Genomic DNA, 27480 nt, shown 5'->3' on the forward strand with positions numbered 1-27480 from the left:
AATAACACTAGGAGGGGGCACACAGAATTAACTTCAACTAACAAAGCTAACTAGCCTAGAACTTGTTACCACTTAGTAAGCTGTTCCTACCCTGCTGGGCTAACACTCGTGCCCCCCAAAGTTTTGTGATACATCACCTGATAGTCAAAGAGAGGAAAGAAACTTGCTTGGCTTCTTACAGATTACATGTGTCTATTACATAACAAAACCGTGAATCAGTGATGAATTCCTAAAGATCAGAACACCATGTTGAATATTGAATTATTGAATCATCCTGGTACATATAAACAGACTTCTGAACAGATTGGATCAGATGCATCAGTGTACACAACATACGACAAGCAGGCGTTTTTTGGAATTGTATTCAAAGATCATGACCAAAACAAAGCACTAAATTGCGGTGTTTCAGTTGAATTACTGTCCCTGGATTCACAGTGAATGATCAGGCGGAGCCACATCTAATTATCCCATCTGCGTGATAATTGTGCTGTCTTGTCATGGGGTGTTGAAGTTTGGGTGTGTTTTGGGAAAAGTGGTGTCGGTTACCTGTGAACCCAGTTGGCCAGTTGTGTGTAGATTCTTAGTCAATGCGAATTGACACTCCAAACTTTGAAATTCTGAAAGATCGGAAGTTTCTTACAGGTGATTAGGTTCTAGGGACTAGTCATTTAATTTCACATGACTGAGTACTTAATGCCACAGTGCTAATAGCTGAATATGGAAAAAATTAGAATTAAATTTATTTAGTCAGTTGGGTTTTTTTGTATGTGTTTTGTTTTTACAATCTTCATAAGGCATAGCTTCTGAAGCAACTTTATCAACTCTAAAGTATTTACTCAGTTTCTCATAATTATAAGTAGTTTTTCATATTAACAATACACAGTCAGGGGCTATTTCGTTTAGTTGTTCTTTGCTTTCCCAGTAGAGTGGTAAAAGAAAAAAAGTTTATGCAATGAGCACAAAATTATAACCCAAACCTTTTTAAAAGAATACGTTTTCACCGTTAACCACATCTGTAATAAACATTTCTTCCTGCCTTGCATAAACTAACATCGTAAAGAAATAGATCAAAGTCTGCTTCTAATGCTGACCTCAATTTCTGTTGGTTATGTATACTTACTTATTTTTATCTTGGTATATTGAGCTCTCTTGGTCATGTATCGAGTACATTCTACAAATGGCCAGACATACATACAGTTGTTCAAATGAAAACATTGCTGAGATGATTTCTACTTCCCTTCCAACTGAGGGAGGGATGTGACTGCCCAAACTCAGCTTTGAGGAAACTCACCTCTGTGCTCAGTTCTGATAGGCAGCCCTCTGCTCAGTAATTAACTGTCCATGTACTTTCTCCTTTCCCAGGAAGAGTCGGAAAGGGCCAGGTATTCCCACAGATCCAGTCATCGTCGTCCTTCTCTGGTTTGTAATAACCTACAGACTTGCCTCTGATACTTTTCCTCACAGCTTGCTGCAGCCACTCACACACCTTTACTATGTTGTTTTTATCTTATCAGGGAGTTGAGGATGCATTGTCCATTCGAAGTCTTGGCAGTCACAGGGTTGGTATTTTAAGTTGTTTACACCCTAATAGCAAAGCTATATCCCTTTGTCTTTTCTAAAAAAAAAGAGAAAATATTGGCAAAGTTCTTTTCATTAGAAAGTGATATTTTCTCTCAAATTATTATTATAAGTAAATCAATTCTAAAATCATAAATATTTTCATCTATTAACATGTATATTTACTTTTTTTCTATAAAAGGACTTTTGATTTTGAAAAATCATCACAAAATAATAAGATTGATTTTATAAAATAACACCTGCATGGTTCTAACTTTCAGATTTTTCCTACTTTCAGATTTTTTTAAATGATAATTTTTTAATGAAATTTATTATTTGGGGGCATGGGTGACTAATTATAGTTTTATTCAGTAGAAAAATTGAACTGATTTTTAAAGTGCCTATCTTACCATATTTATAGAAATGATCATGCTTCAATATTTTGATTAATATTTTGTAGTTTGTCTCAAGTTTTTAGTGTACATCATTGTAAATCAAAATAAATGAGAAATTATTCATTAAAGGCTTGCATATTGTGCCAAAAAATCTGATCTCTGTTCTTAATGAATTGTGCTTAAAGCACATTGCCTTAGAGCAATGCTTTTAATTTGTACATTATTAATATAGTATATGTGCTAATATCTAGATTTTTTTTTCATCAGTAAAATTCTGTTCTTGTTAAGATCTGTGTTTGTTAATATCCCCAGGTCTAGTTTTCTTCCTGTCTTGTATAATATTCCTATCTTGTATTATTTTCCTATCTGGAAAATACACTGTATTATACTGTGTTCTGGTATTACTAGTTATTGATATGTTTGCATTCTTAAATAGTCTTTTACTCTGGTTATATATATATATTTTTAATTCACTTCCGTTCTTAAGACCGTGTTTTATTTTTAGATAATTTTCCCTTTGTTACAATCTGTTGCATATTGGCTGAGCGCAGCTTTCCCCATAAATTTTGCACACGCATATGCACTAAATCGAATGGCAGGCGAGATGATGTTTTCTGAATGTACAGTTGTTCCCAGGAGTGGTTATATTTCTCATTGGTGACTATAATCTACTGTCTTTTTAGAATAAATTAGTAAGCTAGTACTTGAATCAAATATTTTGGTTGATTATAAAAGTTTAGATTTAAGAGAATATTAAAAAGCCTTTATAGAAATCTAACTAGTGGTTTAAGAATGATTTTAAAGGAAAAGAGCTTTAAGATAATAAATTTGTCATGCTTCTCCCTAGAGAGATTTGTAGTGCTTTTTTTTTCTCACAGGGAGTTAACAAAAGCTTAAAAGTTGAGCTTGGAGGGCTTTGAAAATAATCCCATCTCACCTTTTTTTAAAAAATATATGACTTATTGTAATGTTCATAGTGTGAAGTTCACAGTCTTCAAGCTGGTTATTTGTAAAGATGCATGGGAAACTTACATATTACTTTAACCTAATGGTAAAGCCATCCAAGTTCAACCTAATTTATTTTTAAAACAAATCTGTAAACAAGCAAAAAATAAATCTGCAATTAAATAAGGAATTGTTTACTCGGTGTCTATAAAGTGAGATTGATTTTCATTTCATGGAAATTACATCATTAAATAAATTTAAGATATAGCTAGAACTCAAATGGTATTTTATTTCATTATGGTAGTTATGAAAATTTGCTAGTATGGTAGCAAAAAGTAAGACTCCTAATATTTTTAAAAAGCAGTCTGTGAACTTCAAGATTAGTAAAATTTTTACCTTGTAGAGACTTCAGTACTACTGTTAGTGTACATTTAGAATATTTAAATTTTTAGACTTTCTTAGAAATGTCTGATTGGAAATGAAAGCTTACTAATAACACAGTATAAAAGAAATATAGTTGAGATATAAGTTTTTTCTTTTTTCCAACTTAATAATATTGGGAGTTTTAAATTTTCATCAAATTATTGCCTTTTAGAATAACTTTACCATCTACATTATACCGAAAATGTAGACAACTTGTGTTCCCTGTAAAAATACATGTGATGGCTTAAAACCCTGACCTGAATTTTATTGGGGTTTGCTATATTATTTGGGGTTTTGGTATTTCTTTTCTAGTTATTTTTTTAAACTTATGAGCTGTATATTAAAAAGTCTAAGACTTTTGAACCTTATATTCGATACATGAACATTAGCAGTACTTGGATATGAGGAAGATGTGTTTATGGTTTCATGCCACATTCTTCGGACTTTGAGCTCTCCTTTTGTCCAGTTAACTGCCTTTTTTGAAAGGTGTCCTGCCTGAAGCTATGTGGGGTTAGAGATGGTATCAACGCTATGGACTTTCTGTATAAAAAGAGCAGAGATAGTTCAAGATGGTTCAAGATGGTAGGTAAGGGGAAGGAAGATTAAATCAAAGCCCTGAGTTTAGAATTGAAACAGTGCTTCTTTAAAAAGCAATCTACCTTTAAAAAAAAAAACTCTGACTGACTGCTTGGTCACTGCTTTTATGTATTGAAATTCAAGAAGACTATAAGGAAGAGATCCGAAATTAGAAAATGAGGTAATCTTGAATCAGAGTGGTAGGGATACATCACAGTTTTCACTGGTGGAGAGCTTCACTGTTGTTTTTTATTAGTTCCTATTTATCAGTGGCTTTAGTATAATTTTAATGATTTAATTTTAATATGCTTGGAATTTTTTATTCTGTCATTTACTCCTACACTGTTTAATTCTGTGGAAGAACCCATCGAAGGACGTTACAGGGACACGTTGGAGCAGAGCCCGTACACCCAGCAGTGAAGACCTCATGGCGTGTAGCCAGAGAAATGTGCAGCGTTAGTACTGTGCAGTCGCTGCTGACTCACAGCGCCCCGGGGGCCTGAGCAATAGGTCCATTCCCACAGAAACAAGCACTGGCCGAACTTTTGTTTCTGTAGCCTGCTTTTTAATACTTTTTATAATAGCAAGTTTGGAAATATTTTGTTTAGCTAGAGCCCTCAGTTCTTTCTTCTTTGATGAATCATTTGTTTTAAACAACATAAATGCCAACTGTCACATACCGGAGGATTCTTTTTGTTCACCAGGTGTACAACCAGTAGTAGCAACTGGGATGTCCAAGTTGTGGATTTTCCTACCAGATTCAGCAGTTTTTAAAACTGAGGGAATTCCCTGGCGGTCCAGTGGTTAGAACTCCACTCTTCCAATGCTGGGGCCCAGATTGCATCCCTGGTCAAGGAACTAAGATCCTGCAAGCCTCACAGCACAGCCGAATAAATAGATAAACTAAAACTATCTGAGCTCTGCATTATATTTTGGAAAAAGAAAATCAAAGTAGATCATTTTCAGTTCAACTTGTCAAATCTTATGCTTTTGCAGAAGACCAGGTGTTACAGAGAGGATGAGAACTAAGACTGATTCCTTCAATGAACTTACCTGTTTGGGAGGATGGAATAGCTTATATGCAAGAATGTGTGATTTGAGTAATACATGTTTTGGTCATGGGTTTTTTTTTTTTTTAAACAAAAAAGGTATTTTGTTAACTGAGAGAAGTCGCAGGTAAAACTTTCATAGAGAAGGAACTTTATTTTCAGTGAAATGTCATTCACCACAGTGACTTTACCACGCACATCATTTACCACCAAATGCACACCATTAGGCATTTTAGAAAATTTTGGATAAACAAGATTTTTTTTTTACACGTGTAGTAACACTTTATATTCTGTTTTCATGATAATACAAGAAAAGTATGCAAATGCAGATATTTTGCTTCAGTACCTCTTAGTATTTACTGTAATATCATTTTCTCTGAATTTAATCTTGCCAGTGATAAAATTATACCACTTAGCCTTATACTTATAAAATACATTTTGGGGAGTTTCTGCATTATTTTTTGTGAATGATCATCTCATTAAGCATGAATTGAAACCTTTGTTCTGTCTGAACTATTATATTAATGCTTTATTAGAACTATACTTTAAAATTTTACCTTTTAGTCTATTTTAGGCTTTGTAAAATTACAGCCTCTATGACAGGAATACATTTTACACTGTAATCCAATATTCATATGCAGAGATGTACCTGTTTTTGTATGTATATAAGTGTATAAAAATACAGAAACAAATTTTACAAAAATAATATTTACTGTACACGATCCACTCTAGTATTTTGTATTTTTTTATATTGGTTGAACCCATAAATTGATTTTATGAACTACTAATGAGTTGCAGTCCACATTTAGAAAAACATTACTTTAGATCAGGTTTCTGAATAGTGTTCCCTAAGATCCTAAATGGGTAGAAGAGTTGCAAAAGAAAGATATTTTTACCAAACTACCTGAGGAACTTGTTCATTGCTTTTGTTTTATACATTGCTCTTCTGGGCAAGATTGCTTAAAAAATCTGACTAGAATGCTTAAAAAAATTAGGAAAACACAAATCTGAGTAGTTAGTTACTATTTAATTTGGTTTCTTGGATTTGACATGTGGTGCTAAACATATTATTTTCTTAAAGACCCTACAGGAAATATGGCTTTCTGGTCTTGTCATAAATTCTATACCTATTTTCTTTGATTTATATTTCATGCCACTTATATGTATACTATCCACTCCACACTTTGCTCTGACCGAGTTTCTAGCTTTGTTCACTATTTTTCACAGGGAAAGTTCTTGAGAAGGAATGTTTTCCAGGTGTGTGCACAAGCAGATCCAAGGGAACTTTCCCCATTTTAATGCTGCAGTTGTTGTTTGTCTTTTAGTTTTGTTTTGTGTTTTTTTGGTAAGTTTCATCATAGCTATGTGTTCCTGCTTCATTGCTTCTCCATGACTTGCTTTTGCCACGTTCCACATGATGGACAATGATGGTCATAGACCGTTAGGATGCTTAATTCCTGTATTTAAAGGCTTCCTTGGGTGTTCTGTGCTGCAGTGTACTGGGGTGAATCATCTGAACATTACTGATTATAAATTCTGGATTTGAATGAGAACATCAAGTTTTTCCTGTACATATAGTTTAACAATAACCTATACTAGGAAAGAGTGAGGGGGAGAGTGTTCTTTAATTCACATGTCACAGCTGTTATGTTTAATAATTTGGGGATTTTAAAGTAGTGCTGGATTTTTCATAATTTTATGAATGTTGCTTCCCCCCGCCTTTGTATTTCTGATTTTGGGAATACAACCAACTTTCACCTTTTCCTGAAATCCAGTATGATGCTCTTAAGGATAGATCATCAAGACTTTCATCATTAGTATGTATTGCATGACTTTGTGTTAAATTTAGTTACACTTTATAAACAATTGGTGATGCTAATCCTAGATGATGTCTAACTTTTTCACGGGTCTGCTGTGATGTTTGGGGGAAATATATGACTAACGGCAAATTCTAGTGTGCAGTTGTGGCATGATTTAGCACTTGAATAGCTTTGCCTTGTAGGATCTCAGGATCATATAAAAACTTTTTTGCTTTCCTATTCAGGACTAAGATTGGTAGTAGTATCTTTTCTTAAAGTGATGAGTCACCCAGCTGACACATACTCATTGCCCTGGAAGACATGTTTCCAGCGGTGTTTTGAGATGTACTGAACTACAGCAGCATGTTTTACAACTACACCTGCTATGTTTTATGTTCTGTGTCACAAGCCAGCAGGTGTGAAAGGATTCAGGTGACAACTGAAACATCAGTTCCGTCCACTCATTTTTGCTTGATTTGGTTTATTTTTGATGGCATGTCATTTTGGCCAAGGAAGTTTACTTGTAGTGTGTTTTTCTTGGGTTAATGTATCCATACGTTGCCACAGCTCTTATGTTCAGAGTAATAATGTCTAAAAGAAAGATATGCACTTTAAAAAAAAAGGAAAGTGAATTTGTAATCACTGATTCAGGATCTAGCTGTGCATGTTTCAGGTGATGTGTGTAGAGCAGGCTGTTGATTGCTAGGCCCCTTCTAGCTGCATCTCCTCCTTTCAGACCAAAGGTGCGTATCCACATTGGACTTCTTATCTGCCAGTTGTCCTGTTTAGTAGTATTGCTGTCTTCTATCCCCTCACATGCACTTGGCTCTGACTCCTAGAAGTTACATCCAAGGATGTCAGGGTATTATCTAATGATACTGCTGCTGCTTGAGACGGGCCACGCTGTGTAGGCTGCTCTCTGCTGAGCGGCGCCTGCTGTGGGACCAGTAACTCGGGTTAGGAGGACTGTCTCGGGCAGCGCAGTGTTAACGTTTTCTGTTCTCATCATGCTTTGGTGGCTGCACAGGATTGCTCTTTGGCCTTTAAGTAAGGAGGACTGCAAAAGGAAGTGGCCTCTCTTGTCACTCATACCTTTTTAAAGAAGCAGAGACTCAAATGAGGTGTGGTGTGAAGGCCCCCACTTAGAGCCTGCTGGTTCTGAGCCCTAATTCAGCTTTCAGTTGGCTCCACACTGAGCTGGGTGGCATGGGGGGCTGAGGGGATGCTGGTGTGTGGCAGGCTGTGTGCCTGAGCCCGTTTCCCACTAGCAGGAGGGAAATGGAGAGCATGCATGTAGACTGCTGTGTCTCATGTGGGCCTGTTTCCATGTATGATTTTAAGATGCACTTTATTAAATTATCTTAAGACTTCACTATATGATCTTTAAAGTTAACATCAATATTTACTTCCAGAATCATTCTTACAGTCACTCTTATGGAATGAAGAAGAGATCTTCTGGTTCTCATAAAGACCCACTGGTTAGTTCTGTTGTGTCTCATATCACAGTACTTTGTGTGGTTGTAAAATTCACTGATCCTTTCAGGGAAATTAAGAATTATGACTGCATTGGTGTGCTCTTCAGGCATTATTGAAACCTGATAATGTACTGAAACATAACTTACCAGAGCCTTATTTAAAAATAATTTTGTGTTCATGTACAAGATTTAATATCAAGTTAACATATGATGGGCTTCCCTGGTATCTCAGCTGGTAAAGAATCCACCTGCAACGCAGGAGACTCTGGTTCGATCCCTCGATCGGCAAGATCCCGTGGAGAAAAGATAGGATACCCACACCAGTATTCTTGCCTGGAGAATTCCATGGACAGAGGAGCCTGGCAGGCCCCAGTCCATGGGGTCGCAAAGAGTCAGAAACGACTGAGCGACTTTCACTTCACTAACGTATGCTAACCCTGGTGGCTAGAGTTAGGAAAGTGTCACACTAAGTTCATTAATACTGTACTTTCATCTGTGAATTGCCCTTTGGAGGACTGTACCTTAATAGGTTTAGTGAGATTCTTATAACTTATTTTGGATATTTGAGTTGATTTAGTTGTGATGTTGGGCTTCCCTGGTGGCTCAGATGGAATCTGCCTGCAATGCGGGAGACCTGGATTTGATCCCTGGGTTGGGAAGATCCCCTAGAGGAGGGCATGGCAGCCCACTCCAGTATTCTTGCCTGGAGAATCCCTCGGAGCAGAGAAGCCTGGTGTGCTACAGTCCATGGGATTGCAAAGAATCGGACACAACTGAACGACTAAGCACAGTTGTGGTATTATAGCCAGTACCAAACTCACGTGTAGCTGTCATTCTGAATGATTGTTTTTTATAGATTTGAGATTTGAGGAACTTGAAATTAATATTCTGGTAGAACAACAAAGTTTATGATGGCAGAATTCCCATGCTGTCTTGCAGAAAATTCTTCAACCTATAGTGTAATTAAACTGTAGGACTAATAGTGCTCTCCATTCCAGCCAGCCTGCTAAATGGCATTGCTGTGGAGGAAAAAAGCCGTCTACAGTGCCTATTTGGGGTGCTGGGAACACCTCCTCCCTGTTGAGGTGCAGCAGCACTGGCAGAGGAAGTGCAGCCCAAGCTCCTTGCTAACTCAGGGCTCCCTCGGGTAGGGCTCTGACCATTGGCGAGGTGGGGAGAGGGGTGGGAACCCGTGGCTGGTAGAAATGAGGAAGGAGGCGAGGACGAAATGGGAGGACATTAGTGAGAGGCCCTGGCAGGTGGAGTATTGGGAGCTCTGGGGAGAAGTGAGTCACGGTGTCTCTCAGAGGGTGTGGTGCAGGCAGGTCGGGCAGGGCAGGGTTGCGATGGGAGGAGGGCTGTCCCCTATTGCAGTGTCAACAGTGGAGGAGCCATCGTTCAGTCAGAGATTGCCTGGGCTTCCTTAACCTTGAGCAAAAAAGGTGGCTGAAATTGTTTAGATGATTTCTTTCCCCCCTCAAGCAGTCACAATAATGTAATTGCTTCCCTTAGTGTATTGAAGAAGAACCTGCCGTAGACCAAACCATATTTACTGCTCACACTCTTTCTTTGGTAATTTAATTTGATCAGTTTATTTGAACAAACAATGGAATTAGGAGTTTTGAAAAAAAAATAGCTTTAATGATTTCTGTAATGTTTCCAAATAGATTATAAAAGTGGTAATTATCCATTCATCCTGGGTTTTTCAAGGACATTCCTAAGTGTGACATGAGAATAATTCACTTCCTATTTCCTTTCTATTTTATCTGAGGGTTTATATTCTTTTTAAAGTAAAGAAAAAATAGCAATGATTTGGTTTGGAAAGTTAACCTTTAATATTAGTCTTTTTTGAGAGACTTGAAATCGCTGTTATTTTGACTTTGACAATATAATTCAAATCTTTAAAATCATTGTTTTGGAGAAGGGATTTGGGAATATCCAATTTTGTCATTATTGTTAGGTTAACAGCATTTAACCTAAGAAAAATGTGTTTGATTTTGCTTTTTGCAGAGTGGCCTCTACTTTGACCAAAGAAACTATAGCAGTCTTAGACATAGCAAACCCACCTCTGCCTGCTGTTCTCGGGTTTGTCACAAGATTTTTTGGCTTTATTTGTTTTATCCAACTTTAACACATTTCTAATCCCCTGTTTTGCATTTTGACTAGTTAGGACTAATCTGTGAATGGCTGTGTTTGTACAGGTTTGTGATAACTGAATTCACATTGTCTGTGTGAGTGTATCTTTAAATGATGGTAACTATTGAATCACCACATTTATTAATGAGTACCATTTTTTTCCAATTTTTTAAGTGAAAAATATTTACATTTACAAAAAAGTTCAAAGAATTATGTAGTAACCACCCACATACCTATACTCAGATTCAACAATTAACATTTTTACTGTATTTCCTTTATCGTGTAATTATCTGACTGTCCCACTGTGTTTCCATCAGTCCATCTTTTTGGGAAGGGCACATTTCAAAAGAAGTTGTAGGCATCAATACATAGCACGGTGTGTGTCCTTTTACTAAAAGTGTACATGTGGAAATATAAACTATAAGTGTGATGAGAGGGAATTCCCTGGTGGTCCAGTGGTTAGGGCTCAGCGTTCCACTGCCAGGGCCTGAGTTCAGTCCCTGGTTGGGGAACTAAGATCCCACAAGCTGAGCAGCATGACCAAAAAAATACATGACGAGAAGAACGTAATTATGTAATGTGAGAATCTCTTGTTCTTTCAAGGCATTTGGCATGCCGTACGTTTAGAACATATTAAATATATGGCATGCAGTGCATTTAAAATAATTCAGTTGTCAAAACCTGCATACATGATTTAGTCTTATTTTCCATGTCTGATTGGGCTTAGTGAAAAAGAACTGAAAGTGTACTCAGATGACATCAGGAAGAAAGATTTAATTCCTTTTAAAATAATGCTGTGCCTTGTTTAATGCATGGATTCACTGTGGCCAGTATAATTTATCTAATTAAACAAAGGCACTTTGCCCATGGCTCACTCTGAAATATAGGTTTTCTAATCCACTTGGAAAAGAGTGTTTATAGCAATAACTCAGAGCTCATTACCTGGCTCCCCGTAATCGGGATAAGCCCATTCGCTGTCACAGGAGCTGCTGGTAACTACTGCGACGTGGTCACGGTTTGCCACGCCCCCTGTGCTGTGGCCCTTGTCCCCAGAGCATTTTCTTAGGTGGCCCTCTTATCGCCTGACATTAATGTTCAGAGACCAGTGGGACTTAAAACACATTTATAGAAAACCATTCCAAGTGTTTTTCTTTCTGATCCCTTAAAATTGATAAAGAGATTTCTAATGGTTAAGTTTTTCTCATTTTGTGTGTCACTTAACTGCCTTAAACACTTAGGAATTACTGATGAATTATGGAATATAAAATAAGCATAAGCTTTCTGCTTTCATGATGGTGAGACCAGTTCTCCCTGTCTTTTCTTGCTTGTGTTTTGTTTTCGTTTCTTAGCAGTCTTCCTCCCTGTACAGCGACCCTCTGGCGACATCCAAGAGCTACAGGGTTAGTACTTCCGGCGGAGTGTGGTGCCTTCAGAGCTGCCGGCTCCTTTCCTTCGGGTTAAATCATGCGCTTTCTCCATAGGCCTCCTCCACTGTAAATTCTGGTCTGCTGAGAAGCGCCAGTCTGGTTTGTATTTCCCACTCCCAATGTGTGTACTCTTGGAGGAGCCATTGCCATGATGCTGACTCTAGCTTGACATCTTTCCTCCAAAATAGCCAAGGACACGAGGCTTCGGTGCTGTGTGTACTGCAACATGTGCTGCCTGTGCTTATAGTACAAAACTTGAGGGGAGTAAAAATGAGCGTGTTCTCCTCACAGTGGTAGATACTGCTGGCTGTTGTGGGCCCTTGCCTAGAATTGGCTTCCTAGAGGAGGTGGATTTGCATGGGTTCTGCTCCACTTGCATACTTGTGTGAGATGGCTGCCTAGGCATGGGATGTCGTATTTTTGGAGGGGAACAGCTGTGGCCTTGGCCACATCAATACTCAGCTCTGATGAAGCCAGCTGACTCGAAAGCCAAAACAATCGCTCTGTGTAATGTGCGATGGTGAGTTGGTTGCTTTCAGGCTGTTTTGTTGTGGCCTCTTCTAGTGACCGGGAACCTGAGGCTTTGTGCTTAATTTTATCGTGACACTGGGCAAAACTTTCTGTACTTCACTTTCTTACCTGTTTTCTTCCCTCTTTTGAGAGAATAAACTGGTAAATGTTCTCCTAATCTCATAACATGATGATGAAAGGCTATGCTTAACCAGTGGTGCTGCTTGAAATAAAGTGTGAGCCTGAAGCTTTGCTGAGGCTGATGCAGGAATTTATGCAGACATAAACGAGTCTTATCACCTCGGGAGGCTGTGCACTCAAACACTATTCTTCAGCTTTTTTGGAACTGAGTTCTTTGAAGAAGTTATATCACTTTGAAAATAACTTTGACGCTGAATGGCTAAATGGCATTTCCTTTGTTCTTCAGGTGTCATTGTATAATGGTGGATTATATAACCCTTACAGTTCTCGAACTGTAAGTCCAAGCAGGGGGAGGTGGTGAGGAGGGCGAGGTGTAGGTGGGCACAGTTTACTTAGAAAAAGCCATTTAATCTGACCTGTAATAACTCTCCAAGCTGTGAGACCCATCAGCTTGTCAACTGTGACTCTCCCCCAAGCTGTGAGAAAGTGCCTGCTGCAAACTGAGGCTTAAGTGTGAAGGCTGTACGAGCAGAGAAACCTCTTTTCTGGCTCATCAGTTCCTCAGGGAGAGGATGAGAATAGCGCTTCTTGGGGCACCCCCTTCTTCTCTCCTTGCTCTTGCTGGGGGCTGCTGGGTCATGAGAGTAGGAGTGCAGTAGGCCTCCAGCCGGGGGAGTAACTGTTACTTTCACCTGGGAACCAGGCTGAGTCAGGTCCAGGGGCACTGATGTATTCCCAGCGGGAAAAGGAGCTGATCGTTATTGTAAAACCTGTCTTCTTGGAAACTTTATAGCCATCTGAATACAGTTTTCACTCATCAAGAACGAGTTCATCCCGAAGCAGTCCTGTGGTGAGCTGCCTGGTCTCTTTGCATGTTCTGTAGACACTTCTGATTGGTTCATTAATCTGTACTCACAATTCAGAATATCGAGAGTGTGGTGTGTTTCACCCTTTTGTGCATGGATTGCCATTTTCCTTAAGTACACAAACTCAGGAACTAATTTGTCTGAATTGGTGGTTTCTGTATGAATGTGACTTAGCACATAATTCTTAAATGAGTCTGAATCTAGTGCCATTAGAATTTTTTTTTTTGTAACTGTCATTTGGAAATTCTTTTTTTTCCCCCAGTTGGTGGTAATGCAGGGTGTGAGTTAGCTGCCCTGTCCTTTTTCTTTCTCCTTTTCATCTCTCCTTTATACATTGAACCATTCCACTTGCTTCCTAGCCCTTCGATCAGTGGAGTGAGAGAAAAAATATATCAACTTTTAAAAAATTGCTACATAAAACACGAAACTGGGACAATTCTAATTACCCAGTCTTTCTAGAGTATTAAAACTTGTTTTAAATTTATAAATGTAATATTAGCTTAAGGAAAGTACAAAGTAGAAGTCCTCTGGCCCTTTTCTCCTGTTTCTGTCCCCCGAATGCAACCTCTGTTTATATATAACCTTTCAGAGATATTTTATGTCTGTACGAGTGTCCTGTGTTTGAACAGTATGCAAGTGACTCGTGTACATAATGATGCTTAACTTGTTTTCTTTACTCACAGTATCTTTTCAAATTAGTATTTAAAGATTTATTTTATTCTTTTTTGGGGGGACATTTAAAAGATTTTCAAAAATAAGTCATGTCCCTTTCTATTTCCACTGAGTGCCTCTTGGAGATTAGTTTTATGTCAGCACATTTTTTTTTAATGGCAATGTATCATCATTCTGTTAGTGCCTGGGCTGTCGATTTGAAAAACTGCTCCCGTTTTGATGAGCTTTTAGGTTGTCAGATTTTTGCTACAACAGATACTTGTACAATGAACATGCTTATACAAATATATTTTTGTGTACTTAGTAGATAGATCTGCATGGTAAATTGCTAATCATGAAATGATGGGAACCAAAGAGTATGTACATTTATATATTACCATATTACCCACCAAAAAGACTGTACTAATTACTATTTTTAATAGCAAATTATGACTTTCTTGGAACCACCTTGTTATTCTTGATGGTGTTAAAATTGGAGAAATTATTAAGCAGTTTCTTAAAGGTCAGCATAGGTTACTTTGTAGAGTAGAACAGACAAGTTATATGGACTTTCCTCTATGTATAAGTTTGACTCATTTTCCCTGCCATTTCCAAGTGACATTTATCAAGGATTCCACTCTTACAGTTAACAAAAAGTTATTAAAGGGATATTTAAGGAGATAAATGCTCTTTCACAGGAGGAAGTTTATATTTAACCCACCTGGTAATAAAATTCCACTTGGCAATTCTTGAGCCTGATGTCATTTTTAGTGTCCCAACTGTGATGGTCCCTTGCCCCCCAAAAAAAGATTATGGTAATGTTTTTAGTTGAGTGTAGAATCTTGTCCTTGTGTGCTGGCTACATGTTATTTCATTTGCAAGTTGGGACTCAGAGTTATTCCCCTAGTGATGCCAGAATGGCTCCTTGGTGAAGTCAGAATGGAGGCAGCCTGCGCACTGCAGGTGCGTCCCGCTGCTGCTGACAGAGGAGGGCACCGCGCAGTAGCGTGAGGAGCACATGGAGATGTGCTGTGCAGGAGTGAGTGGAGGGCAGCAGGGGTCATGAATCCAGTGTCCTCAGTGTAGGAAGTTCTGTGTTTGACATATTATTTCATTTGAGAAGATGATTTTTTTCCTCTCTCAAACTGAAAGACAGTGTGTTTATTGACTTAATGAATTATAAGATTATAATTCATTGTAATAAGTGGATCCCAGAGGGCCTAGAGGTTTAAAAAGCATGAGGTCCCTAGCAGGTTTTGGCTAGTAGAGTCATGCTTTGCCCCCCTTTTTCTTTCATTCAACTTAAAAGGTAAACACTATTTTAATCTTTGTGCTTTTGCGAACTATCTTTTGGTTTTTGGTGATTATTCATTATGCCTCAAAACAGCTTTTTGGTTTAATGGTGCACAGTAGTGGTGCTAATTGCAATCAATACTCATAGAGAGCATTTGCGTGTTTCCCAAAGCCTGCCTTCCTGTCCTTATGGTCACGGGAAGACCATATACCTATAGTGAAAGTGCATCTTTGTCATTATCTACTTTTAATATCCATAGTTCATCGACGATGACACTGCAAGCATTGCGTCTTCTGGTTGCGCCAGCCGTGGGCGAAGGGACAGCGTGGTGAGCGTGTTTTGCATGCAAACACATCTAATAAGTTTTAAAACTGCAACACTGTGTGATCACATGAAATCTATTGCAAACTGAAATTTGCACTTGATGAAATGAGCATTTTCTTCAAATTTAGTTTATATGAATAATTTACCTTCAGAAATGTATTCCTGAGAATACATTTTCTCAGTGGGCTGTGTAAACTTTCCTAATGACACCTCTTATGTGCTAGTCATTATGTACTTGACAGATTTTCACTTTTTATTCTTTGTTGCTGTTTTATGCACATGCATGTATATGCACAGTTCACCAAAAACAAAAAAATTCTCAAACAAGATTAATGTTTCCACATTCTTTAAAACTCATTACTATGGATTACAAATCATGCTGCCATTAATTAGTAGTTTTCTTCACTATGTATTTAACTATTGTTTATATGTCTTTTAAGACCTGTGAATTTTTTGAGTTGCTGGTGGCAAAATTTAAAAATACTGTCTTAGAATTCAACTAGAGTTACAATTGTAAAGGTAAGGAATAGCTATGTTAGAATATAAACTATATAATTTCAGGTTTTTTTATGAAACAAGCAATTTTACAGAGAGCTGACATTTTTGCTTTATTAAGAATTGATTTGAAAATTACTTTGAGAATGGTGTGTCAGCTTAGAGCTAAAAGAAAAAAAGAGAGCCCAATAACTGAGAGGCTATAGAGGCTATAATTCCTTTAAGAAATTAGAAGGCCATTTACTTTGAGTCATGTTTTGTGAAAGATTGTGAACCCAAGCTTTTCATAGAAAGGGGGAACAGCAAGAGTTTGTGAGCTTTGTTGCCAGAAATACAGTGATTGAACTAAGACAGTTTTGGTTCCTTGGCAAGCCAGATAATGCTCATCATCACGGCTGAAGAGGAGAGAACAGTCCCCGACACCCGAAAACACCCTGGCAAGTGGTGGGGTGGAAAGGGCAGGGGCTTGGACCGCTGCTCCCACCTGTTAGTTGTGTTAATAGTGGTTCCTTTACTTATTATTTTTACCTACTTAATGAGCATGTAATCACTATCTTTGTAGGTAGGCTTAATATATGACGTAAATGAACTATCGAAATTCTGAGATAGTGGGTACCTTTACAGTATTACATGTAAATTTAAGTTGCATTACTGTTACTGTAAACAAGAATACTATTGCATGATCATCTCAGCTCTTCATAAAACTTCATATTTGTAAGCCTTAAAGAAGGCAGCTGTGTGCATGGGCTTCCAGATTCCTTTCTGGAAGAGAAGAGTTTTTGAGCAAGGAAATCAGACAGAACTGAGGTAAGCAGTAGCTGATGAGTGAGGTAACGAATGTTCATTGATTAAAGCAATTATCCTTCAATAAAAAGAAAAGAATGTTCATTGTTTTTTAATTCAACAAATGCTTATGGAGTGAGTACCAGTTATATATGAGGCACTGTGTTAATGGCTGGGAATAATGCTACACAGGCCAGATTGCTGACTTCATGGAGCTTACATCCTAATGAAAGAAATAGGGGGGGAAACTGGTAAAGGAAGGAACAAAAAGAGAAAGTAAACCCAGAGACTGTGAAGAGAAAAAGCAGGTGATACGATAGAGGACATTGAGTGGAGTGTGTGTCCCTTCGGGATGGGGTGATCAGAGAAGGCATCTCCAAGGGAGGTGACCTTGGAGCTGAGAGTTCTTAGGCCAGTGCCAGCAGCTAAGGTGGGAAGAGACGGTTGTGTTTAGGGAACCAGAAAGAGGCCATGTAGTTCCTTCATTGTTCTGTTCTACAGTTCCTGGTCCTGAGAAATGTGAAAAGAGGAAACTGGGTAAAAGGCACAATAAATACTCTGCAGGTGGTTCTGCATTCAGCATATATGTGCTTAGCAGAGTCAGTAGCTATAATGCATTATACATTTGTGGAATATAGTGGAGGCTTTAGGTAAATGCTATCCTAGAATCCCTCGTTATGAGGGTGATGCTCCTCTTCAGGCAGTAGATGGTGATCTCTGTAGCATAGAACTCTGACTAAAATTAAGAAGAGTTTATTTTAGGGAGCTGTGAAGTCATTTTGGAGCCCTTTACATTTCTTTCTTACCTTCTTGAGTGGGTAATCGCAGCACTTCCCTCATTTCATTTCTTGATACTTTATCACACAACAAAAAGAAAAAAGAAGGTTTCCCCTCATATGACAATGTTATCGTTTTGTTCTCTCTCTTCTTAATTTTAAAGCATCTCATTTTTTCTAACTGAAAGGTTTCTGCTGCTGATTATTTTAGTCGCTCCAATCGTAGGGGGAGCGTCGTCTCTGACGTGGATGACGTGAGCATCCCAGATCTGACCAGCGTGAGTGAAGCGCATGGGGACCCACTGTCTCAGGCTTGTGACTAACAGCTAATACAGTAGCTATTTTAAAATCAGAATTTAATTTATTTGAGTACACTAGCATTAAATAGTTTTTTGTTTTGTTTCAAAATGTATACATTGATATGTTCTTATTTTTTTAAACACTTTTTCCTATGGAAATTTTCCAGAAGCAGCCCGAACAATTATTGGTCAATTTTGTTTCATCTCTTTCTTCCTCTTTCCCTCCTTATTTTCCCCTGAATTATTTTAAAGCAAATCCCATACATCATGCCATTTCCCAATAAATCGTTCAGTATGCCTCTCTAGTTAAGAACTTTTTTCTTATTTATTGTATCAAACCTAAGAAAAGGATAAAAACTCCTTAAACCCTTCTAATACCTTTCCCATATTTAGATACTCCTGATTGGTCTTAAAATTTTTCTTCTCTTTTCATTTTGGTGAATCTGTAAATTTTTAGGTGGACTTTGAAGGTTGAACAATAAAATACACTACTTAGTCAAGTGTCACTAATTCACCGTAGCTGGGAAGAATCCGAATAGCTTTTGAGTGTTTGGACTAGGGCGTTGTGTTTGAGGAAGTGCCTGCCCGCTGCCTTCACGTTCGTTACGTGTGCTCTCTACTGAGTCATGGCCAACTCTTTGCGACCCCATGGACTGTAGCCTGTCAGACTCCTCTGTCCATGGAATTCTCCAGCAAGAATGTTAGATTGGATTACCTTTCCTCCTCCAGGGGATCTTCCCAATCAGGGATCGAACTGTGTTTCCTGAATTCCCTGCATTGCCAGGCAGATTCTTTTACCACTGGGCCGCCTGGCAAGCCCTCACATTCACTGAGAACTGCATTTAGGAAAGAGTGTCCAGTAGAAATGCCTGGAGGCATTTACCTTAATGAAGGAACCCACAGCAGCAGATGTCTGCCTGCCTGGTATATCTAACAGCCTGATTTTCTGTCTGTGTAACACCTTCTCTCTGTTGCTGACATTAGTGTTGTTTTGTGTTGTTTTGCCCTTGAACCAATAACTGCTCTAGTTATCAACTCTTTGAAGCAGATGAGGCAGAGTTTCTTAACAAAAAATTAGACCCTTTTTTTAATGAAGAGATAGTTCTTTATATTTAGCACATCACAGATTATATTTAAATAGCTACTTCTGAGTGACTGATCCTAGAAAACAGTTCTAAGTGTGGTCCTCAAGTATTCCAGATTGTTGGCTCTCAAAGCTGGCTGAGCAACAGCCCCTGTCTTGGCTTTCATCAGATCAAAGAATCTCTCTGCACCCAAGTTAGAAGACTGGCTCCCAGGTCTTTCCCCTGAAATACTGCCTATTTTATTAATTTGCTTATATTAACCTGTTTTTTCATAGATATAATCAGCTTATTATGTACCCCCTTTCCCTTGAAAACTTTGAATCTGTTTAGAACCTAATGTGATGTCTGAATTACTGGTTATGTCCTCCTTATGTTTATTTCTTCGCAGTTTATTTTAGTAACTATACAGAAGTGAAAAGATTGACTTTATTTTTAAAGTCTTCCACTGCTGCTTGTAATTAAATAAAACTCTTCTCCCAGTAATTATTTTTATTTACCTACACATTTTAATAAAAATTATACATATTAAAGATATATAACGAATGATTTGGAAATGATACACATGTATATAAGCTTCTTATTGTTAATTTAGTCGCTAAGTCGTGTCCAGCTCTTTTGCAACCCCATGGACTGTAGCCCGCCAGGCTCCTCTGTCCATGGGATTTCCCAGGCAAGAATACTGGAGTGGGTTGCCATTTCCTTCTCTGGGGGTCTTGCCGATCCAGGGACAAACCCTGCATCTCCTGCATCGGCAAGAGGATTCTTTACCACTGATCCACCAGGGAAGCCCCCATATAGGCTATGCATATGTATACCAAGTCATGTTGTGCACCTTATAACATAAGCACAGGATTCTCCAGAGCGTTAGTTGGTAAACTTGGCCAGCACTCTGTTTTATAGCCTATGAGCCGCAATGATTGTTTTTTTTCCTGAATGGTTGTCCAAGTACCTATGTAATATCCTTAATTTTGTCTCTTGGCACAGCCTAAAATGCATGTATATGTTGGTCCCTTCTCTGGAGCAAAAAAAAAAAACAATGTCTAATAATTTCCTCTAAAGGTTGTAGTGTAATTCAGCTCATTATAAACAAAAAGTGGACTTTATGTTGGTAAGCTCTCCACCCCCCACTCCCTCCCTCACACATATGCTTTTTAAAAGGATAAGCTGAAATCTGCATTTTTATGTGAAATATCTTGGGGTTTTTTTCTTTAAGTGATGAAGTATTCACTTTTATTCAGCAAGCAAATGTACTTTTTTCAGTCTGGGCATTTTTAGGACAGCATAATTTGGCATGAAGCAATGATCTATAAAGGAATTTTCTTATTAAATATGATCCTGTGACTTTTTGAACAAATTTCTCATTAATGCCTATGGACTACATTTTATACTAAATACAATTTTAAAAAGATTTACTGAGGTGCTGGGAGAGGGACAGGAAGACCTAAGCCAGTTTAATATTGCTCAGAAAATGTGAGGAACAAAGGGCAAACCAGTAGTTACTACTGCTCCTGAAAAAAGCATCCTTGTAGTTGGGGGCTTGGATCTTCTGTTTTTTAGGGTTTTCTCCAAATCGAATTTTTAAATAACATTATCAAGTCAGTATATACATATAAACTAGAAGTTAACAAAGGATTAGACTCCAGTGACTGCTTTAAGCAAAGAAAAGTGAAAGTCCATGGAATTCTCCAGGCCAGAATACTGGAGTGGGCAGCCTTTCCCTTCTCCAGGGGATCTTCCCAACCCAGGGATCGAACCCAGGTCTCCCGCATTGCAGGCGGATTCTTTACCAGCTAAGCTACCAGGGAAGCATAAGCAAACTATACTATAAATACTTCACTGGATTATAATTTTATACCTTAAAAAAAAAAAGTTTGTTCAAATGCCTTAATATAATACTCTTATCTCTTGATCACACATTATATTAGATTTATGATATGGGTGACAGAAGGGTTGCTGCTTGCTGAAAGTGGCTCTCCATATCAGATGTGCATAGCTCAGTTACATCAAATCTCCAGTGTCCTTTTAAAAAAGAAATATAATTTAGAACAAAGTGCATCTTTATTTCTAAACAATTCTTTCTATTTCTAAACAACCCTTTCAAATGACGGTATTAAAATGTATTCACAACTAAAATTCTGTTTCCATTCAAAAAGATTCTGTTATGTTTTACCATTTTAGTAGGACAAAATTATCGGTCACAGTAGTCATATGCTGAGACAAGGCCAATGGGCCTCTTCATCTGAGAATAAGAAATACCTTTCTTTGAAACAGAGGGTTTCAAAGATTTGACAAGATATATATTCTAAGAAATGTTTTTCATGTGCTAATTTCCACAGATAATCATGGAGTTTAGACTTAAAGAGAAACAATCTGTGTTCTATGATATTAAAAGCAAAGCATTTTCAGATTTCCCAGACATAGATAAGGTAAAGGCATTTATCACCAAAATATAGAAAAGATGACAGTTGACACTTTGCTTACTGGTTGATAATTTGAAATTCTTGAAAGCAGCGGTGAAGTTTGCCATCATGTGCTCTTCTTTGCAGATTAACACGAATGTAAAATATTACAAGCCTGTTAGCTAGCTTTCCATTTCCAAGTATCAAGGAAACCCTTTTCTTGATTGGAAAAATACATATTTAATTATTTAGAAATTTACTTGAAAGTTTTTGAGAGTAGTAAGCTGTCGTCAGTATTCATAAGCAAGTTCTCAGGTCTTTACTAATGATTTGTTTTCAGTATTCTTTTCTTTCTCAGTTTAATTTGCTTGTTTTACAAAATTGTGACCATATAATACTATACATAGAGCCTTTGTTTTCTGACTTTTCATATTACTACATATTCATTTTTTCCGTGTTATTCATAAACAACAATTTTTGAAAAATCAGCTATAGTCACCATGTTTTACATTGGATCCTCAGACTTTATCTTACAGCTTAAAGTTTGTACCCTTTTACCAGCAGCGTTTCCTTCATTTATACCTTAGCATATTAAATATGACTCCATTTTATTCCATTTAAGACCCTTTCCAGGATCTGGTGGAATCTTTGGGTCGTCATTTTGAACACTAGCTTCTTGTGGCAGTGCAGCTATGTAGACCTCCTGGGGCATTTAGAACACCAGGTTTCAGCTAGCTTTTGTCTAAATGGAAGGCTGCGCATAACGTGGCATGAGGAGAAGTTGGGAGTCTCTGGCCAGGTCCCTGCAGCCAAAATAACTGGGCTGCGGTGGGGCTGCTCTCAGCGCTTTCGCTGCCTCCGCAGTCCTGAAGTTTGGCGTGTGACCAGCCTGGGTTGCGGCAGTTCTGTCAGAGGATAGTGATAGCAGGAGACTCAGCCCTGTGGTCGACTAGGTCATGGATGCCCCTCTGAACTGTAAGATCTCTCTCATGTGTCTGCCTGTGCAAAAATGGATGGGTTGGGGGTCATTTGTTTGAGAGCGAATTAAGGGATAGAATTTCAGATGGACCTGGAAGATTGTTTCTGAATGCTGCCTGTTTATCTCTTTAACTCATTAGGAGAATAAGGCCGCCTATTTAGATGTAGTTATTTCTTTTGTTCTGAGGAGTAACACGTTAAATATTAAGCAATAAATTTTTACCAGTATAGACATGAGGAAGGTAATTCCTTCTTATGGCAGTATTTGCCAACATGAAAAACTATTGTTATTGCTTGTTTGTTTTAAGACCTTTCATATGTGGTTTTAAGAAGTCAAAATGAAGTAATGTCCATTCTTTTTTAAGGGTATTGTAGTAAGAAGCAGCAAAAATAATTCAAAGGCTAAGACAGGATTTATGTTCTGATTTAGTACTTATAGAAAAAGCTGTTTACTGAGACAGAAAATGAACATGATAAATGTAATGTTTTAAAAAAGAAGACTTTAAAATATGAGGAAGTTACAGTGAAGTGATCTGAACTGAGCCAGAAATAATGATGTTTTGTGTTTTAATAATTAACTGAAGACAGTTTTCAAATCTCTTCTCTAGATTGGGCTGGAAGGATTATTGGTCTAGAAGTTGGGGGTCTGGGTATATTTTCACTTAGTTAACTTTCTCTGTGATTTTTTTTCTCCCTAGTGGTAATCGGGACAGTCTATACAAGTAAATAATAGGGAAAAATTGACAAAACCGAGATCTGGATCCAGCTCTGGCATTTAGTTGTTCATCTTTCAGCAAGATCTAAAATTTCTCTTTCCTCAGCTGTAAAGTCAGAGTTTTAGGCGAGACCTTTAAGGTACTTCTCTTCTTGAAACACTAACTGAAACGACCCTAAGGCCTGTCTGTGAGAGAGGATAACTAGTTATGCTATCTCCAGACAGTAGGGTACTACGCAGCTGTTAAATGAGGTCAGTCTGTAGGTGCAGAAGAAGTGTAGTTCATTTATTCATTCATCTGACAAGTTTTTAGTCCTTCTGTATGCCAGGTGCTTCTCTTGGTGTTAGGAATACAGAAAAGAACGTACAGACGTGAAGTTTACATCAAAGAGAGAGATCAGATAGGAAGTAGATTAATAAGTATCATGGGGTCAGGGAGTGAGAAATACCATGAAGAAAAATTCTTTCTCTAATCTCTGAAACATGGTGAGGGGAAAGAGAACATATGGGATGTATTTGGGACACCACTGTTAGAATTTTGTAAAGCCTTGGGAGTAGATTGCCCTTGAGGGTAGCACATGCCCTTTGTGCTGTTTGATTTTTTTCTTTTTTTAGATACTTGTGCATGTTTGTTAAAAAGCAAACACAAAAAGCATACAACCAAATCCTCGGACTGTGGAGAAATTTTTTTGAGGATACATTTAACATGCTGTAGTCCAGTCTGAACTTTTTTGGCTGAGTGTGCTAGCCTTATCTATGTGTCTTGTGTACTAATAATGTAATAAAGTGTTTTGGCTTTTGGTTTTATCAGACTTTTTCTTCTGACATGTATGAATATTTGTGTGTGTGTGTGACTTTTGCAATGCTAGAGTTTACATTTATATGTAGTCTTCTTTAATTGTTTCAAATACCATGAAAAGAAAAATCTATGCAAAAGTTCTAACCTTTTTCATAAGGATAGCTTGCTTACTCGGTCTTCCTTGAATAAGAATTGAAGTTAACATCTTGTCTTCTGTGTCCCAACTTTATTTCAGTTTTAGTATGTTTACTTTTAGGATCCAAATATCAGTTGAACTTGAAGAACCCAAATGGTGTCACTTCTTTTTTTCTTCCGCCTTAAAAAAATCGAAAGGCTCAACGTCTTTTCTGATTTTTATCTCTGTTCTTTTCTAGTTGGATGAAAAATCTGATAAACAGTATGCTGAAAATTACACAAGGGTGAGTATGTAAATTCCTAAGGAAATTAAGTTGTTGAGGTCACCAGCTTACTACTATTCTTGATTTTACAACAGTTTAACTCATGGACTTACTCTTCCTTTCTTCATCTACTTCCTGTCCTTGACCCCCAGATTCCTCTGCAGTTGAATCATGTGAAGCCCTGGGAAGAGAGGAGACACTGCATTTTATTTCCTTGCCTGTCACCTCTTAAACTTGTGGCTGCTCTTTTGATTTTCAGTCCTCTAGAATTTCACCCGGAGAAGAAACCATTACACACTGGAAATGGGGAAGTGTCTTTAGGAATAGTGGTGACAGACTCTGAAGGTTTTCTTTCTTTTTTCCTGTATAGAGAAATTATTTCTTTGAAGTGAAATAATTCCTTTTAAGGAGTTGCTTTGTGTTTAAAAAAAAAAAAGTCTCTAACTTTCTTCTAGAAACATTTTTAGAAAGTCATCCTAGGAAATTATCTGGATTAATTTTTCACTATGCCCCCAATGATATGCCAGTTCTGTCCAGTAGAAACGTAGTGCAAGCCACAAATGTAAGCCACATGTGAATTTTCTAGCAGCCACACTAAAATAGTAAAAGGAAACAGATACAATTAATTCAAATGATATATTTTATTTAACCCCAATGTCCAAAATATTTTAAGCATAATCAACGTGAAAACTTATCAGTGAGATGTTTTACATTCTTTTGTCCACATCAAGAGTTCAAAACCTGGTGTGTATTTCACACCTGAGAAAGAATTCTCAGTTTGGACCAGTCACATTCCAAGTGCTCAGTCGCCGCATGTGGCTAGTTGTCTGCTGAATTGTCTGCCCACATCTCTGCCGTTTATTAATTCAGGAGCATCATCCACAGCTGAGGGGAAAATGCTGCTGCTCTCAGCTGCAGACAGTGTCTCCAGCTTTTATCAACAAAGTGTTGGGAAAAGAAAAGTTTCTAAAGAAGCAGCTTCCGGAACCTAATAATTAGCATACCAACAGAGCATTCTGAAACTGTTCAAAATCCAGCTGATGTCCTCACCCCAGCACTGTTTATAGTACAGTAAAGATAAACTTAGAAAACAGACAACTCTTCACATGAACTATTTCCTTCTTAGTGATTATGAATCCTAGATTCCAAAAGAGTGAGCAAACGCAGTTGTGCTGAGTAGTTCTGGTCGCATCTCTGGGTAACCCCCAGCCCCCTCTCCCCACCAAGGCCAGTCTAAATTGCTTGTGGACTACGTTCGGTGACTTCTTATCCACACTGTGTTAGAGCTCTTCCTATCACCCTGCCCCACTTTTAGTTTCCACATCAAATTTATTTTTAAAGAACTAAGACTTAAAAGTGTCATCTATCTTTTTCTCTAGCCTTCATCTCGAAATTCTGCCTCAGCGACGACCCCTCTAAGTGGAAACTCATCCAGGCGAGGAAGCGGGGATACCAGCAGCTTAATAGACCCAGACACCTCATTAAGTGAATTGCGGGTAAACCACCATTTTGGTTTGCTTTTTATAAACATTTTTTATTTTTGGCTTCTTTGTAGTATACTAGAACCATTTAACATTTAATGTGACTTGGTAGGAAGGAAAGAAGTATGAGTTCTTTAAAAAAAAATTTGTTAATACAGTTCAAGAATGTGACTAGGGTCTGAAAGGAAGGAGATTAGTTAATTCTTTTCTGTTCTCTTTCCTGAACATTTGACGGTATTTGGAATGAGCTCTTCTAGTTTACAAATGCCAGAAAAACTTTCTAATGTATATAAAAGTCATCCTTTCAAATAATTGGCCACATTTTAGATGGAAAATATGTGGATGTACAGGGAACCAGACTTTGGGGATTATTAGTCTTTTGAGCCCTTATAGTATTATTTGGCTGCTTGAATACAGTTATCTCTCAGAGTTTCATGATAAGACAAGTATGATAATATTTGGGATGACAGAAATACCTGAGTAATGAAAGCTCATTTAACCCGTTAGTTGAGCGAGCCTCCAGTCTCATTAATAACCCTTTCAAGATGTCTGTGAATGTCTATTTGCTGAGCATGCTGTTGGTGAGGAATGGGGCAAGGGTAGTAATAAAAACTGCGTTTATTCATTCATTCAGTGTTTATCGAGCCCCATAGGTTCAGGCAGTAAAACATACTTTGGAAACCTGAGGAATTCACTGTTTCACATGGAAGACAAGTGGATATGAACCAGTAAAGCCAGGTGGTGTGGTGGCTGTCATAGTAGCAAGAGTAAGGCTGTGAAGGGAATTCAGAGAAGCATCGTCTAAACTGGAAGAGATACTGAAAGGCTTTTGAGGCGACAAGGAGTGAAGGAACAGTAAAAAGTAACCAGGCAAAGAAGCCGAAGCGTGAAGGTGTTCTCTGATAAATTCGGAGAACCGGGAGGTTATCTGGGTGGCAGAGTTGCCAGAGGATAGGATGGAAAGTGAGGATTCGTAATGGGTGAGAGAGGAGGCTGGAGAGGTAATGATGGGCCACACCCCAGAACACTGTGTGGCCGACTGAAAGGAATTCAGGTTCACCCTGACCACAGTGGGATATGAAGCAGGGAAGCGGTGCTATCTGATATGCATTCCTAAAGGTTGACCACAGGCTGGAAGAAACCTTGGAGGCAAGAACTGTTCCTCTGTGGTTGAACAGTGGGGAGGAGATGAGCAAGTCAAAACTGTAATGGGAGGAAATGCAGGCAGCTTCCTCTGAAGAGAGTGTTGGAGGCTGGAAGTTGATTGGTCAATAGACAGTGTTAAGAGAGGGTTTTTGCTTTCTTTTAAAGGCAGCCTTAGTTATTATTTTCATTGGTTGGATTGAGTCAGTAGAGAGAGACTGAAGTTAAGAAAGGAGAGGAATATCAGAAAGTGCCTGAGTGGGTGAGAGGAATGTCCAGATAAGATTGGGGGGAGTTGGGCACCCCTTCCCCCGACCCAGTAGAGGAGGAGGGAGGGACTGTTAGTGACCGAATCAGATTGGAGTCGGGTCAGGAGCAGGAGTCTGGTGTGTGATATGGGCAGCTTGTACAGTGGGCTGAGGATTAGCAGAGGCTCGGGAGGATTGCTGCAGCGGCAGTGGCTGTGCAGGAGGCGGCCCAGGTCACGCTGGCTCTGACTCTGAAGGGGCCGGTATTGTTGAGCTCTGAGTACCAGGCAGAAGCATTGGGGGGTGCAAAGTA

At 38.3% G+C, this 27480-nt stretch overlaps 1 protein-coding gene across 24 annotated transcripts in view; it reads left to right on the forward strand.

The window, feature by feature from the left end:
* The window catches only part of LRRFIP2 (LRR binding FLII interacting protein 2), a 116371-nt gene that overhangs the window by 49562 nt on the left and 39329 nt on the right, over nt 1-27480 (forward strand). For 7 of the 24 annotated variants that reach the window (XM_042235836.2, XM_015102228.4, XM_042235841.2 and 4 more), the window contains 13 exons: nt 1363-1419; nt 1515-1559; nt 6721-6762; nt 8157-8222; nt 10230-10304; nt 11705-11755; nt 11837-11881; nt 12720-12767; nt 13227-13283; nt 15504-15572; nt 17811-17900; nt 24272-24316; nt 25675-25791. In XM_042235836.2, coding sequence (XP_042091770.1) covers nt 1363-1419; nt 1515-1559; nt 6721-6762; nt 8157-8222; nt 10230-10304; nt 11705-11755; nt 11837-11881; nt 12720-12767; nt 13227-13283; nt 15504-15572; nt 17811-17900; nt 24272-24316; nt 25675-25791 — 807 coding nt within the window. The remainder of the gene's footprint in view (nt 1-1362; nt 1420-1514; nt 1560-6720; nt 6763-8156; nt 8223-10229; nt 10305-11704; nt 11756-11836; nt 11882-12719; nt 12768-13226; nt 13284-15503; nt 15573-17810; nt 17901-24271; nt 24317-25674; nt 25792-27480) is intronic. The other 17 variants (XM_027958005.3, XM_042235846.2, XM_042235848.2 and 14 more) reach the window with 9 other exon arrangements.

Source organism: Ovis aries, chromosome 19, assembly GCF_016772045.2.
Source record: "Ovis aries strain OAR_USU_Benz2616 breed Rambouillet chromosome 19, ARS-UI_Ramb_v3.0, whole genome shotgun sequence".
NCBI lineage: Eukaryota > Metazoa > Chordata > Mammalia > Artiodactyla > Bovidae > Ovis > Ovis aries.